The 15186-nt window shown below is 44.2% G+C and overlaps 1 protein-coding gene across 1 annotated transcript in view; it reads right to left on the minus strand.

Moving 5' to 3' along the window:
* The window catches only part of LOC139661330 (arf-GAP with GTPase, ANK repeat and PH domain-containing protein 1-like), a 62111-nt gene extending 51398 nt beyond the window's left edge, over nt 1–10713 (minus strand). The window contains 4 exon segments of the mRNA XM_071539770.1: nt 2349–2441; nt 3236–3391; nt 5209–5336; nt 10653–10713. Of these exon segments, the coding sequence (XP_071395871.1) occupies nt 2349–2441; nt 3236–3391; nt 5209–5336; nt 10653–10713 (438 nt within the window).
* Nucleotides 10714–15186: the final 4473 nt, after the last annotated feature.

Genomic DNA, 15186 nt, shown 5'->3' on the forward strand with positions numbered 1-15186 from the left:
GCTGCGTGGGTTTCCTTCTCCACGACACTTCCAGCCGTGTCATCGCTCACACAGACAAGACGCACGGCAAACATTGCATAACCCCTCAATTACATAAGGCGGTGACCGTAATGCAACGCCGTGTAACAGAACGCCGTTTCCTGCAGAGCGGACTGACGTTAATCCACTGATTAATGTCCGGCTCTTATCAGAGGAGAGGCTGAGCTGATAATGATGAGGGGGAAGAAGAGGAGATCTACTGCCAAAGTGATATTTAATTTTTTTTTAAATTTTGTAAACCAAGGAGTTAAGTCACCGACTATTGTTTAAAAAGCACCGACATTTGTTTCACATTTGTGCTCTTTATCATTTTGTAAGAGTAGGTGTCACTTTAACTAAATGGTGGATATATCTCTTCTGTATTCATTTACATTTTACAGGAGATCCATATCAGGGGTCAAAAACGTGACAAAACCCAAAGGCACATACAGTTGGAGGGTTGCTTCCCCAGAAAGAAAATCTGAAAAAACAGTGTTTAAAAGCGTATATCTAGTAATTTTTTAATGATAATTATTCAAAACCTAACTCCAGTAAGGGAAAGGGTTAACTTTGGTTCGAAGGATGAGCAGAAGAGGATTGAAAATTATGAATTAACTCCATCACATCCCAAGTTGCTGCTTTGAGCCACTGAGTCTCTCCAACAATTATTCCCGCATCATGTGAACGCAGCATAAACTACAGCCACTGTCACCTAGGGAGAGGGAGCAGCCAGTTTGACATGAAGAGAAGAAAGATGCAGAATCAAGAATATATTTTGATGGCTTATACCATTCGTAAATGGCACAGTTGGGGAATGGGGAACAGCAGATTTCAGCTAAAATTCTTCTTTCTTCTTAAAAAATGAAGCCCTTCATGCTCAGGGTTAATTCTTTCATTATGATGAACTATCCAATGTGTTTTAGCACAGCAACCTGCACTCAAACCAAGATAACAGGACCAACACCCAGACTGACGCGAGACCAAAACTGAAATGACCCCCAGAGCTCCGCGGCTGCATTAAAATCCCAGCAGCAGTAGCAGCAGCAGCAGCAGCAGCAGCAGCAGTGTGTTTGAAGCCGCCGGGGCAGCTGGGAGCTGGAGAGGGAAACCTTGGCGAGCGGCTCCGGCGGCACAAACACGGCGAGCGGCGGCAATTACCGGCCTCTCCGCTGCGTTGTCACAGCGGGGTCCTCCTTAAACACCGACCCCAACAGAAACACCAGCAACGGCACATGTCTCTCTCTCTCTCTCTCTCCCTCCTTCTCTCTCTCTATGTCTCTCTCTCTCTCGGCGAGGCGGCCCCTAATCAGAGATGCGATTTGTTCATTAGGAGATTACAAACGAGGCCGCGGCGCTGACATGAGGGGCCGCGATTAGCGCCCGCTAATTGCCTGATTTCCTTGTCGGCGTTGTGGCTGGAGCGTGCAGGAGATTCCTCTCGACCCCCCCCCCCCCCCCCACACACACACACACACACACCCCCTCCTTCTGCAACCTCTCTTACCCCCACCCACCCCTCGCCGTCCCACCCACCGCTGATCCAACACGAGGGGCGCTTGTTTACGACAAATTAAGAGCCGACTCAGATATTCTCCCTGCCATCACAGCGGGAAGGCGGGTGGGGGGGTGGGGGGAGGTGGTGTGTGTGTGTGTGTTTGTGTGTGTGTGTGTGTGTGTGGGGGGGGGGGGGTGTTGTTGAGATGTTCGTCGCTTTAGTAGCCCTCCCTGTCTTCTTCTTCTTCTTGTTCTTTTCTTCCTCTGAACCCCCCTGCCGACGGCCCAATCAAAGAGCTCAGGCTACATGCAGGAAGAAAAGCGAGAGGAAGCAGCTTTGAAAAGGAGAGAGAGAGAGAGAGAGAGAGAGAGAGAGAGAGAGAGAGAGAGAGAGAGAGAGAGAGAGAGAGAGAGAGAGAGAGAGAGAGTCCATATGCCAGCCAGCAGAGCTCACTTCATTAGGCCTCCTCAGCCTTTCCCCTCTCTCTCTCTCTCTCTCACACTCTTCTCCTGACATGAAGCGAGGGATGAAGTAGACGGAGGGAGGGGGGGGGGGGTGGAAGAAAAGAGGGAGAGAAAGAGAGAACGGAGGGAGTGATCGCGAAATCCCTTCCCACTCCTTATCCTAATGATCTCATTTGAGGACCCGGGAGAACCCCTCGCTCTAATTGATGTCAAGTGTGTGCTTTCGCTGTTAATCAAGGCCGGGGCATCAAACAGAGAGAGAGGAGAGACGGAAGAGAGGGAGAAGGAGAAAGAGAGAGAGAGGGGGGGGGGGGGGGGGGGGGGGGGGGGGGTCTCAGATCTGGATCACAGGCCCAGAACCAGAGTCTCACCTGTTTAATGGGGATGGCTCTTCCACTGCCGATGCTGTCGGCTCGTCCCTCCAGGCCTTTCTTGTCCTTGTCCGGCTCACTGGCCTTCCGGGACTGAGGAGGAGATAAAACAATAATAATAATCCCACAATCCTTTGTTCCTATTTTCCCTGTAAAGCACTTTGTAAATCATGGTTTTTGAAAAGTGCAATATAAATAAGTTTATCATTATCATTATTATCCATTAAGAGTTAGACTGACATCTTGGTGTGTCGATATATCAGGCCGCTATCGGTGTTTTAGTAAAAATCTGATCTGGTCCAGTCAGTGTCGTCCACCTCCAATATGATGGATTATATATTTATTGGATAACTGATCAATACTGAGCTGGTTGTCAATGGGAAGCCCTTTACCTGAATTGATATTAGTGATGAGACGTTTAGATCAGATTCCAAATAAGTAAAAAAAATTCTGGGAAAATCACTGAATCTTTGTATTTTGGGATTTTTTTTCCAGGCATGAAAATTGACAAAATTCAAGATATTGAATATTGGCACAAAATATCAGCAGCTTCAATTCAAGAATATCAGTATCGACCCATATCAGTCAAACCATAACATTCATACATACATCATGTTGCAATTTGAGTGTTTAACAAACTCATTCCTAAACTATATGTGGGATATGTGTGCAGCTAATATGTGATGATTCATACAATAATTGATGATTCTAATATGTGATCAGATTCATTGTCAACACTTTTCCAAACTTCCAAGACCTGTGTAGGAACCATGCAACCATTTCCCCCCCCAAAATAAACATAATTTTGGAATAAAACCTCATTTGATTGTGTGTGTGTGTGTGTGTGTGTGTGTGTGTGTGTGTGTGTGTGTGTGTGTGAGACTCACGGTGAAGAGGTTGGAGCGGCGTTTGGACTGCTTGCGGACGGGTGTGGGTGTGTTGGTGGTCTGCGGGACGTCGATGCGGAGCTCCTTCTGGCTGGTGCTGGGCGTGGAGGGGACCGACGACGAGTAGTCGCTCAGGCTGCCCCCACCGTTACTGGTCTGCATGGAGGAGGGGGGGGGGGGGGTCGGGACGGGTTGGAGAATAGATTTTAGTATTATTTTACACCAACCGTCTTCCGAATGCTGGAACATTGTAGCTGTGGCTGGTAACTTTGCGTACTGTACCAGCCACATTGGCAGGTAAACAACAATCATTTTAAGGATCACTTATGTCCATTTGGCTGGAAGGAGTGTAAAAACTGGGACCGGGACTTCTGGGAGTGTTTGAGGAGTTTTATTCCTTTAGCGCTGATGTAGAACTCCATGACTTTTTTTCCATGACAACAGTCTGGTTTCCCCCTACAATGGGCTGAAAACCATCTAACTGCATTCCCACAACCACTTGTAAAGCGAATTCAAGGACTTGTGTGGTGGAATTCAGCGGCTCCACATGGTCACGTTTTGGCGTAAAAACCGGTCACAGAATTAGACTCATGGTGAAATCCTTCATGTTAAACCTGGGAAGTCTTGATCCAGAGATTCAAGGCCTACTGATGAATTTGGTAACTATATTTGAATAAAAAATCATGTTTTTTCAAGGCCATCCATTCATTTATTTTATTTTTTTTCACAAATCCACAAACTTTCAAGGATTTCCAAGGCATGTGGGAAACCTGATCTAATGCAATGACTGTGTGAAACAAGTTGGAATATTCATTCTGCTATATTCCTGTAAAGTGACCCATTTCTAAAATTCCCTGAAATTTCCTGACTTTCTCAAAGAATTTATCAAATTCCCTGATTTTCAATATACAGTAACTTCTCAAAATTCCCCTAACCCTGGAAATCCACCTTCTGGTACAATCTGCAGAATAATTGCTGGCATGAAAGTGAAGCACATTATGAGTTACTGTAAATGTTTAGCGTAATCCCAAGAACCTTGCTTACAAAATGGATGGAATCATCTGTTGCTGAAATGTGACTGTGAGTTTTGAAGTTCAGGGAGTTTTCCAAATTAATTCATTTGTTGTTTTGTAATGAAACCGCTCGTCTGGAGGTCTAGCTGGCTGGTGAAATTTAGGGATTTACCAGCCACTGCCTTGGATTAAAAAAAAAGTTTCCAGTCTTTCCGATGTGTTCAAAGTCTAATCGGTGTGATCGGTGTTTTCCTCGGCGCGGGGCGAGGCGGGGTTCACGTGACAGTAATCGGCGAGGGCTAAAGACGCACCGAGGGCCATTTTGCGGAGGCAGAGGAAGATAAACTCGGCTCTCGGGGGACGCGGCGGCGCTGTACAGACACGCTGAATGATGCCTTTTTAATGAGAAATCGATGGGGGATTGAGTGGTGCGGATCGAACGGCTTAACGGCCTGGAGCCGCCGGGCACACTGATGGAGAGCTGAGAGCTCAGCTACACACAGGGAGGGAGGGTGTGTGTGTGTGTGTGTGTGTGTGTGTTTATAGTGTATGAGACTGCAAACAACTCTGCACTTCAGGAGTTCTTTATAAATATGGGATAGTGTGTGTGTTAACATGAATAGCAGTTACTAGTGTGTGTATAGTTTGTGTATGCAGATTTTTCATGAGTGGATTTGTGTGTACATGTAAGCATGTGTTCCATGGATGTCTGTGTGTGTGGGTGTGTGTGTGTGTGTGTGTGTGTAATTATGTCAACATGTGTTATAGTGTGTCTCTGCTTTTGTATGAGGCAGAAAAAGAGACTTTGCGTGTGTCCAAATCATAGTTTTATGTTCAGAAAGTAGTAACTTCTACTTCTCTGCAATAACAATAACTGTTAACACAGCCAATAATCAATAACAGATAACATCAGTGTGTGTGTGTGTGTGTGTGTGTGTGTGTGTGTGTGCGTGCTCTGACCTGGCTGATGTGCACAGCGGACACCTGGGTGGAGCAGACGGACGAGTGGCTGGGCGAGTTGGGGAGCGACTTGCACGGCCCGATGGACAACTGCTGCTTCTTCCTGGTGGCCACGATCTTCTGGGCAACTGCACCGCACACACACACACACACACACACACACACACACACACACACACACACACACACACACACACACACACACACACACACACACACACACACACACACACACACACACACACACACACACACACACACACACACACACACACCAAACAAAGTGTTACTGTCAATGCATGATGAACACCAACAAGCATCATAATAAAGATGGCTGATTTTTGTACCAAACTTCATTCCACACCAAAAAACTGTTAAGAACAGTTCGATATTGAAAGTTTATTAGTTATTTATTAGTTTATTGGACAAGGACAATACACATTAATAAACATTTCTGTAAACATGCCCAAAAAAGACTTTGCAGTCCCTGTCCAGATGTTATTAATGTCTGAAAGCAAAAAAAAACAAAAATCACAAAAATGGGTTTCAAAGAAGAGTTTTAGTGTCGCATGGTTTTCTTTTACACAAACAAAATTTGTAGGGGAAACCCTGAATAATTTTGAAATTTTTGATGTTTTTGGGCATGAAAGATACTGAATATCAGCAAAAAAAATATCAGATCCAAAAATACCCACATCAAACACTACTTCAGGCACATTTTCCATTTCAAACTTCCATATTTTACATGCATTCTACACATGCATTTCTTAAGAGATTATGAAGATTGTGGTTTGTCTTCAATGGGACATATTCTTCGAAACAACAAATGTCGCAATGTGTGAAATGACATCAGTGAACAGTATTTTCCCACACTTGCCTGACTTTTTGTTCAACATCCAAACTTTTCAAGACCCGGAAAAGGTCAAATATTAGACTTTAACCCCATAAGTGCTACTGGGACTGATACTGGGATTAGGAACTGAAACCAGTTTGGATCTAGAGCCAGTATTTACTCCTGTTCTCCACTGTTATAACTAAATACCAGAGCAGTCAGTGAACTTTGTAAGGCCAACTCCATTGATGTATGGTAAACTACACCCACCAGTACACTATAGACAGAGAGATGAAGAGAGAGACAGGGAGAAGTGAGAGATGGGGAGAAGAGAGAGTGAGAGAGCGAGAGAGCAAGAGAAAGAGCGAGAAAGAAAGAGAGAGAGAGTCCATTAGTCCTAATAATGCTGAGCTCGGCCGCCCCACCAGCCTCCTCATTCTGTTATTCATCTGTCCTGCTGGAGACCTGAGGACGCCCCCCGATACACACACACACACACACTCACACACACACACACACTCAGAGGCCAGTCATTTATCAGCTAACAGCTCCAGTGATTATTCTACCATTATTAGACTGAAGGGGTGGATGGAGATGGTTGGATCGGGAGCAGAAAGGTCTTTGTCAATCAATGAGACCCCCCCCTAACACACACACACACACACACATCACACACACTTCCCCCCTCCCCAGCCCCCCCCTCTCACAGACAGTCTCAGCCAATCAGGGGAGGAAACATTGGGATCTTTGCTAACTGTCTTTATAGTGATCTTCGCTATCGATCTGCCTTCCCTGGTGTGTGTGTGTGTGTGTGTGTGTGTGTGTGTGTGTGTGTGTGTGTGTGCATGCCTGTGTGGAGTTCAACTGCACTGGAAATCATAAGAATAACCATCAGTAGCGTTGATGCTTAGGGACTCCAATGATGCGATCACACAAATACCTGGACATATTATTGGGGGAAAAAAAACATTGAAGAACTGAATTCTCCATTATAAATGAATTAAAAGAAACATCAATGAAAACTCTCTGAACGCTCTTTTCCCTGCAAATAACCACAACACATGATCCACTAGTCATGAGCTTTCAACAAAGAAGCAGATTTGGGCAAAGTGGAGAGTCAGATCGGTGCGGTTCAGGCCCATGGGACAATACAGGGAGTGCCAGAACATTCAGACTGTCCCAAAACTAATTTCGTAGTCTTCTCTGTGCTTCACACCGCCTGAATCGTCCCAACGCAGTAAACCCCACCTTAACTGTTTTTGTTCTTCTGCCACGGCAACTGATGGATTCTAAAAGTTGCCAACCACCAAACAAATACATCTTTTAGAATCTCCCAATTGAGCCAGCCAAAGAAGCTGGCCAAATAGTCACACTTGCCAGCCACTGTAAAAACGTACAGTACATGCAGTACTACATACTTTGTTTGCAGGAGACAGTGGAGAGTAGACAGGAGAGAGTTAAGGCTGGATGTGGCTCTAGTAGCCGGGAACACTCCATTATCTCTGTTCCAATAAACACAGGCCCGTTTCATGCGGTCGGAGATGAAGCCATTGTTTTAATTGGGCTCGTTAAAGCCCCCGGCTTCGTTAATGAGGAGCCAGTCGTAAACATTTACCTTCAGGTGACATGGGGCCGAGCCAAGGGCAGCGAGTGGCACTCTGCACCCGCTCTGTGCAGGAACTCAGACCTTCCTACAAAACACGCCACAGTGAGTCTGACTCCTTTGAATAAAAAAAAGAGCATGAAGAAAGTTGCTCCCTGACCAAAAATCAGTGTTAACAGCTCAAAGACTACACTGTTAGCATGTTAATTAACCTGTCCACATGTTAAACTGCCAACTGGTTCATCTGTAACTTGGGAACATTTAACTTAGGTAGGCCCTATACACCCCTAAATACTGTATCTATTACGGCACTGACATAAAACTGAAATAATGTTTATTTAGTTGTAGTTTGTTTAAATTGCATAAACTGCATTTGGGCTGAAATTCTTGCCAGATTGTTCCTAATCTGAGAATCTAACATTATATTTGTCTGCATGTTGTTCCTAGATAAAATCACACATCGTCCTCTAGGGCTGGGCGATATGGTTGAAATCAAAATCACTATAATCATAAGGATTTTTCTCAATATCAATTTATATCACAATATGTTTCATGTATGCAAAATCACATTAAATAATCAAATTAATGTTCATCTTATTGAACCGAAACAGAAATATTCAAATAATATTCCTACCATACCTAATTTTATGAGAGTTTTTAAGTAAAATTTGCTTGTCATCATCAATTTAGACAGCGGAAATGTGTGTCATGATATAATATCTTCATATCATCATGATGTGATTCCACTGAAAGACGATAAACGATAATATTGAATTATCGCCCAGCCCTATCGTCCTCTGTATGTATGTATGCATGTCATCAAACCTACAACTATTCAGCTGTCCTGTGGGCCGGCCTCTCTGCCCGGGGGGAGAGAAGTGTGCCTGGGAGCAGGAGGTTGCCGGTTTGAATCCCAGAGCGTCTGGGGAAATCTTGGAAGTGAAAATGAATAAACAACACTCTGCTCTCTCTTAAAGCTGCTGTAGGGAAGTTTGGGAGGAAACAGATCAAATCTCTAGAAATTCACACCAACGCAAGGAACGACACGCCTCTCACTCCTCCTAGTGAGTGACAGGACAGAGTCCCACCTTCTGCCTCAGTCTTCTTCCTCATTGGTCAGATGCGTTTCTACACATTTCACTTTGAAATGAGAACAGCAGAGGAACAGGGCGACTGCTGTTTCTGAGATTCTGACATATTATACAGCTTGTCTTTGGCCACCAAACATGGCAAATTATTTTTATGACTTCTAAATAGATATTAATGTTGAGCTGCCTTTAACCAATGCACTGAATCCCAAACTGCTCCAATAGTGTAACTCAGTGTCCAACAGTACTGTAGAAGACTGTGGTCAAACTGGTTGAATAAAGGTGAAATAAAAAAAACAAAACAACAACAACCTGCCCCTCCACAGTAGCTCGAACCGGACAGGGGGCGGGCATCGACAGACCGAGCCGACCAATAGGATCGGGCCTCCAGCATACATGTCAGCATGTACATCCGGCGCCTGGCGGGGCTGTATATTACTTTAAGTGTTAAGAACAGTTATGATAAGGCTGCGCTAAATATTTAAACTGCACGGCTAATGCAATTTAACTTTATCCATCAATCTTAGTTCTCCTGTGAGAGGCTGCCATTTATTCTAATGGAAACGTCTCCCCTTTGATCAGATTTATGGTGGGGCTGCGCCACCGGGGTGAGACATAAAGGGGTGGGGGGTGGGTGGGTGGTGGGGGGGGGAGATGGCTGAGTGACTGAAGCTGACTCTGCAGTGGTCACACTCTTCATTTAAAATCAACCATTGAACCCACAGATAGATACTGGTGTAGTCATTATAGAATATATCCCACTTTCTACTGCATGCCTGCTGAACTACTGCTGAACCAAGTTATTATATTGTCCTTTTAGTTTCATTTAGTTTACCAGACAACAGTCTGGACCCACTTGACTGAACGTTCTATGTTTTTCATTCTCTTAAAGCCATTCTGATCTAAAGGCTTCTGCTTAAAAGCTTGAAATGTGTTTCTTAGACAAATATAAATAATGAAGTTGATCCTATGTATGAATTTCTTTCCAAAGCCTTTGCCTTTCCATCAAGGCAAAGGGCGGCTACTTTAAAGAATCTAAAATATAAGATAGTTTAGATTTGTTTGACACTTTTTTTGGTTGCGGCATAATTCCATTTGTGTTATTTCATAGTTCTGATGTCTTTACTATTATTCTAAAATGTGGGAAAATAGTAAAAATGAAGAAAAATGTGGTGTGACGTATGGTAGTGTACGTTGTACTTTTCCAGAAAGAGCAAAACGTGAATCTTCCAAATAATTCTTGGGGATCTGACTGTTCTCCCTCCTGGCTGCCTGACAGTGAAATGACCTTCGCATTCCCATGACTCCTCCTCTTCTTCGTTCACAGGCTGAAAACGTTTGAAGAAGCACCTGACAAACTCCCCTCCCTTCTTTATGTTTCTTACTTCTTCCCCTTGCTCTTCTCCATCTCTCATCCTTACACTCCTTACTAGTAGTTGTTTGTAATGTTGTTGATCTAGGAATTCAAGCTTATTCTACTGTTGCACTGATTGTAAGTCGCTGTGGAGGAGGAGAGGAGAAAAAAAGGAGAGGGGAGGACATGAGAGGGGAAACACTGACAGAGGGGAGGCAGGAGGAGGAAGAGAAGGCAGACTGAGGGAGACAGCTAACCTTTTCCATCTGACACCCTACCAGGGCGTGGAAAACCAGAGACAAAAAAAGACAAAGAAAGACCAAACGTGAGAACGACTCATGAAAGCAAGGCAGCAGAAAGCGAACAGTCGAGACTACGGAGCAAAAAAAAATCTCGTGAAAAAAATGAAGATTATCCTCAATCCTCTCAGGCAGGAGGTCCGCTCGGCTGTCCCGGCGAGTTTATTACGCCGCTGTCACACCGGTTAGCCCCGGTGTCGTAAATAATGACTAATGAGAGGGAAGGAGGGGAAGGAGAGGAAGGCGCGGGGGCCAAAGCCGAACCTACCGGCAGGACGCTGGGGGAAAAGGTCACGGCCGTACCTCACCTTACGGGACGGCCCAGTCATTCATCCTCCAGCCCAGAACCAGACCGCTCCGCCTGGGATAAATGGGGGGAAACGCACTGGGAGGGACGCACATCCATACACACCTACCACCTAGTGTTTAGGGTTAAATGCCTTGCTCAAAGGCACTGGAGCGATGGCTGTTGAGGGAGTGGAGAGAGTTTCTTTGCCTCAATAAGTTCAACTGCTACTAATGCTATTTTGGGCAATTCTGCACACCCTTTTAATGCTGTAAAATACCTTTTCATACCTTCATTCATACATTTCTAGATTTCTACTTAGCCTGTTCTAACCCTAACCCATTCAAATAGTCAGTTGTATAAGTTAATATTCTATTTTTCTTTGCTGTATCCTGTTAGTATTTGCTGCTGCAACGGCCCAGTTTCCCCACATGGATGAGTAAAGTTTCATCTTCTCCTTTCCTTTTCCCACTTTAAGATTGTTCCCCAGTTTCTCCGGGATTCAAACCTACAACCGTCCAATCACATGCCAGCTTGTGACTGCCTCCAACTTTTTTATGTAATTTAGGGAATTTCCAGGATCTACCAGGACCTACTAAACTTCAACTCCCAAAATATCGGTTTGCTGATATTGTCCTTTTACAAAAAATCAGAAATCGGCCAGTTATTGGTTGTGGTTTGTTGGATAATTCATCAGTACTAAACTGGTTGTCTATGGGAATCCCTTTAACTCAACTGATTCTAATGCAACATCTTGATCAGGTTCCATTCAAGTATGCATGAATATGTTGCATGCATTAATATTATCATCCTGGGTTTCAATGGAGAGTTTTTGTGTCCCATGGTCTACATGCTGTTCCAGAGGCTTTTCCACCCTACCGCGGATAAAATTCTGGGGGGAAAACAGGACTTTTTTTTGGGTATGAAAATGGTCAATTTTAAAGCTATTGAATATTGGCAGAAAATATCGGTTATTGGCCTTCAGAAACCCATGTTGGTTGAAGCGTAGTCCCCCATGTTTGTCTGTGTGAGGGTGGGCAGGTTCCTCCCTGAGCAGGCTGAAGCCGACAGGCCGCCCCCCCGACGCTGATCCTCTCTGACACGACCTCAGAGTTGTTATCAAAACACTCGCTGGCTAATTTGTCTTAATAACCCGCCTGGCGTCCCTGCCAAGTATCTGCTGCTCTGAGGGAGCCGTCTCCTGGGTCCTGCTGCTACATCAAGACCAAGAACAACGTCCTCCATGCTGGAAGGACAGAGGTTTAGAGACAGATGACAAGTCTGTGCTTTGTTTATCAAAGACTCCGGGTGGGAAATGACCACCAGCCACCAGGCAAATTTTAGCCATGGCTAGTGAGTTTCTCTAGCTTTGGAAGAAGTAGAGGCATGCACATCCAACCCAATTTGGGCAAAAATATCTGCACACTGAATTCAAGCTAAGGAAATGAGTTAGAAAATGTTTCAACCAGTAAGACTGCTGATATTTTTCCATTTTACGTAAGTTTTTCTTGCCAACCTTCCACTCTGATGGGAAACTAAAGGACAGTTTTCTTTCATTCTTAAAATCAGATTTGGCTGGCAACACACTGAAAGTGGCCGATGAATTTTAGAATCTATCGGCCACTGTGGCCAGTGGAAAAAAAAAGTTAGTTGCCTGTTCTGCTAAGTCAAAACGTACATTGTATTGTGCTGGGGGTGTCTGCCTATTGCCACAATAAATCAGCACACTGAAACTTAATTATGAATGTTGTTAACATGTCAACTTGTGAATCTGTCAGGCACACTGTTGTGATGTTGTGTACTGTGTTCGGCACGCTATTCTTTCAGTGCTGGCCTTTCCTTCAGGACAATAAATGTTATGTAGCAATTAACATTTTAATTTTGCACTACTTAAACACAAACTCTCAAAGCTGCCTTCTACCACTCTCTCTACCCATTTTGTTCCTGTTTCTAGCATTTCTCTCACATTAATATGATTAGGACTTTGTGGCACTCCTTACTATGGGTTACTTGTAATGTTGTTGATCTACAAAATTAAGCACTCAATGCACTCAATGTAAATGTTAAATGTTAAAATGTAAACTTGTGAGAAATTTGGTGGTTTTAGTTTAACAGACAGTGTGGTAAAGGTAATTTTGACAGTTTTTTGTCCTGTCTAGTAGCTGCTGATGTGAAGAGTGTGTGACATGGATTATGAACATTGTATTCCAGTGTGTGTGTGTGTGTGTGCGTGCTGTGTGTTGACGTTCTGCAGGAGGCAGCAGACCTGGTGAATTGGTGTTGCCATGCCGACTGTGTCCATTACAACACAATAACACAGGAGCTAATTGCACCAATAACAGGATGTGACAGAGAAAACAACCTTCATCAGTGTCGCCGTGGAGGGAGATGAGCTCCCACTGTGTGTCAGTGTGTGTGTGTGTGTGTGTGTATGTATGTATATAGTGTGTGTATCTGCATGTGTATATGTATATAGTGTCTGTATGTCCATGTGTATATGTATATAGTGTGTGTATCTGCATGTGTATATGTATATAGTGTGTGTATGTCCATGTGTATATGTATATAGTGTGTGTATGTGCATGTGTATATGTATATAGTGTATGTATGTGTATAGGAATATGTTCTCTCTGTGTGTGTGTATATGTATACAGTGTGTGTACATATGTGGTGTGTGTTTGAGAGTGTGTATAGATGCGGGTATATATATATGAGTGTGTATACATACTTACTGTATTTGTGTGTATGTAAAGTATGCATGTGTGTGTGTGTGTGTACGCTTGCTTGTAGTGTGTGTGCCTGTTTGTGTGTATGTGCATATGCCTGTGTGCTAGTGTATGCATGTGTATGTGTGAATGTACGTGTGTGTGTGTGTGTGTGTGTGTGTGTGTGTGTGTGTGTGTGTGTGTGTGTGTGTGGACAGCGGTCATCTCAGCTCGTTAGCGTGTGCTAACGAAGCGCCCTGCATCCGCACTCTGACACGGATTAGAAAGAAGAGGAGGAGGAGGAAGAGCGGGAGGGGGGAGGGGGGGTCCATGTCGCCGTAATTAGGCTAATTAAATTAGCGCGCTGATGGACGAGGGGCCGCCGCGCTGTCAGGACCCCCCCGCCCCCCCGCCGACCCCCCCATCTCTCATACAGACAGAGATCACCCCCCACCACACACACACACACACACACCCCCTGACTGGACAAGGCTTCACTTCCCATTACTGCACTCTCCTATGTAAATTACAAGTTGAATACACACACACACACACACACACACAGCACTGACTCTCAGCCTCATAACAAAGAAAATCAGGTAAGTTACATAGATAAATTAATTAGATAGATGTAGTGGATAGATAGCGCTTTTTAAACGAAGGGCAGGACTGGGCAACACACACACACTGATACACACAAAGTAACACATGGCACACACACACCAACAGACACACACTCTCCCTCACTATATCATATAAACACAAATATAATCACTATATCTCTCACTCTCTCTCTCTCACACACACACTCTTCCTCCTTCTTTACATAGATACCAAACTGCTCTTAACCCCTGCAAGGAAACAAATTACTCTCCGTCATTTGGGGACCCCCCCCCCCCCCCTACCCCCCCACCCCGTCCCGATAAAAAAACAGTATTAAAAACACACACAACGACGATGCGCGAGCCAATTATTTTTAATGCTAAATGTTCCGGTCACTCATGCAACTCTTCCTCTTTTTAACCCCATTGTGCAGCCGTTGTACCTCATCACAGCCTTTATTCAGATTTACGACGCGGCTTTATTGTGCCACACACACACACACACACACACACACACACACACAACACACACACACACACACACAGCGAACCCCAATCATGTCAAATTAGTGCGAATCAGCGTTTCTTCACGGGACACCGGGGGTCTTTGCCTGTCAGTGAGGATCCAGTTGATTATGAAGCTCTGCTGTATTCAGATGAGCGCTGTGTAATTACCGCCCGACCAGCCACTATCAATCCGGCCTCAGATGAAGCGAAGGTCACGGAAATATGCATGTGAAATCAATACACACACGCGTGTAACCCATTTAGGAGCGACCCCCCCCCCCCACATACACACACACACACCCCCCTCTCGTTCATAAATTGCTATTTCATTTCCGATCGACTCTGCGTTGTTGCAAATGCCATTTAAATAAGAGTCTTCAGTAACCATTAGTCAGTGCAGAGGGGGAATGTCTGGACCCTGCAACTGAATAAATAATACTCATTAATTCATGGCTGCACATCACCAATACTAACATGACGACTAATTGCTATTGCTAAGGTGTACAAATGAAAATAAACACGGGAACGCATTAATAAAGAGACTAAAGAATGAGAATAATCATCTAACGAAAAACACAAATATGAATAAATAAGTACCTAACTATCTGCATAAATAAATGAATAAATACATGAATAAATGAAGTAAATGACTAAATACACAAGCATCAAAAGGTTAATAACTAGAGTCATATATATCCTTAA

The sequence above is a fragment of the Centroberyx affinis genome, unplaced genomic scaffold, assembly GCF_046629955.1.
Source record: "Centroberyx affinis isolate AG114_WGS23_722 - 3 ecotype Tasmania unplaced genomic scaffold, CSIRO-AGI_Caff_v1 ptg003516l_1, whole genome shotgun sequence".
NCBI classification, from domain to species: domain Eukaryota; kingdom Metazoa; phylum Chordata; class Actinopteri; order Beryciformes; family Berycidae; genus Centroberyx; species Centroberyx affinis.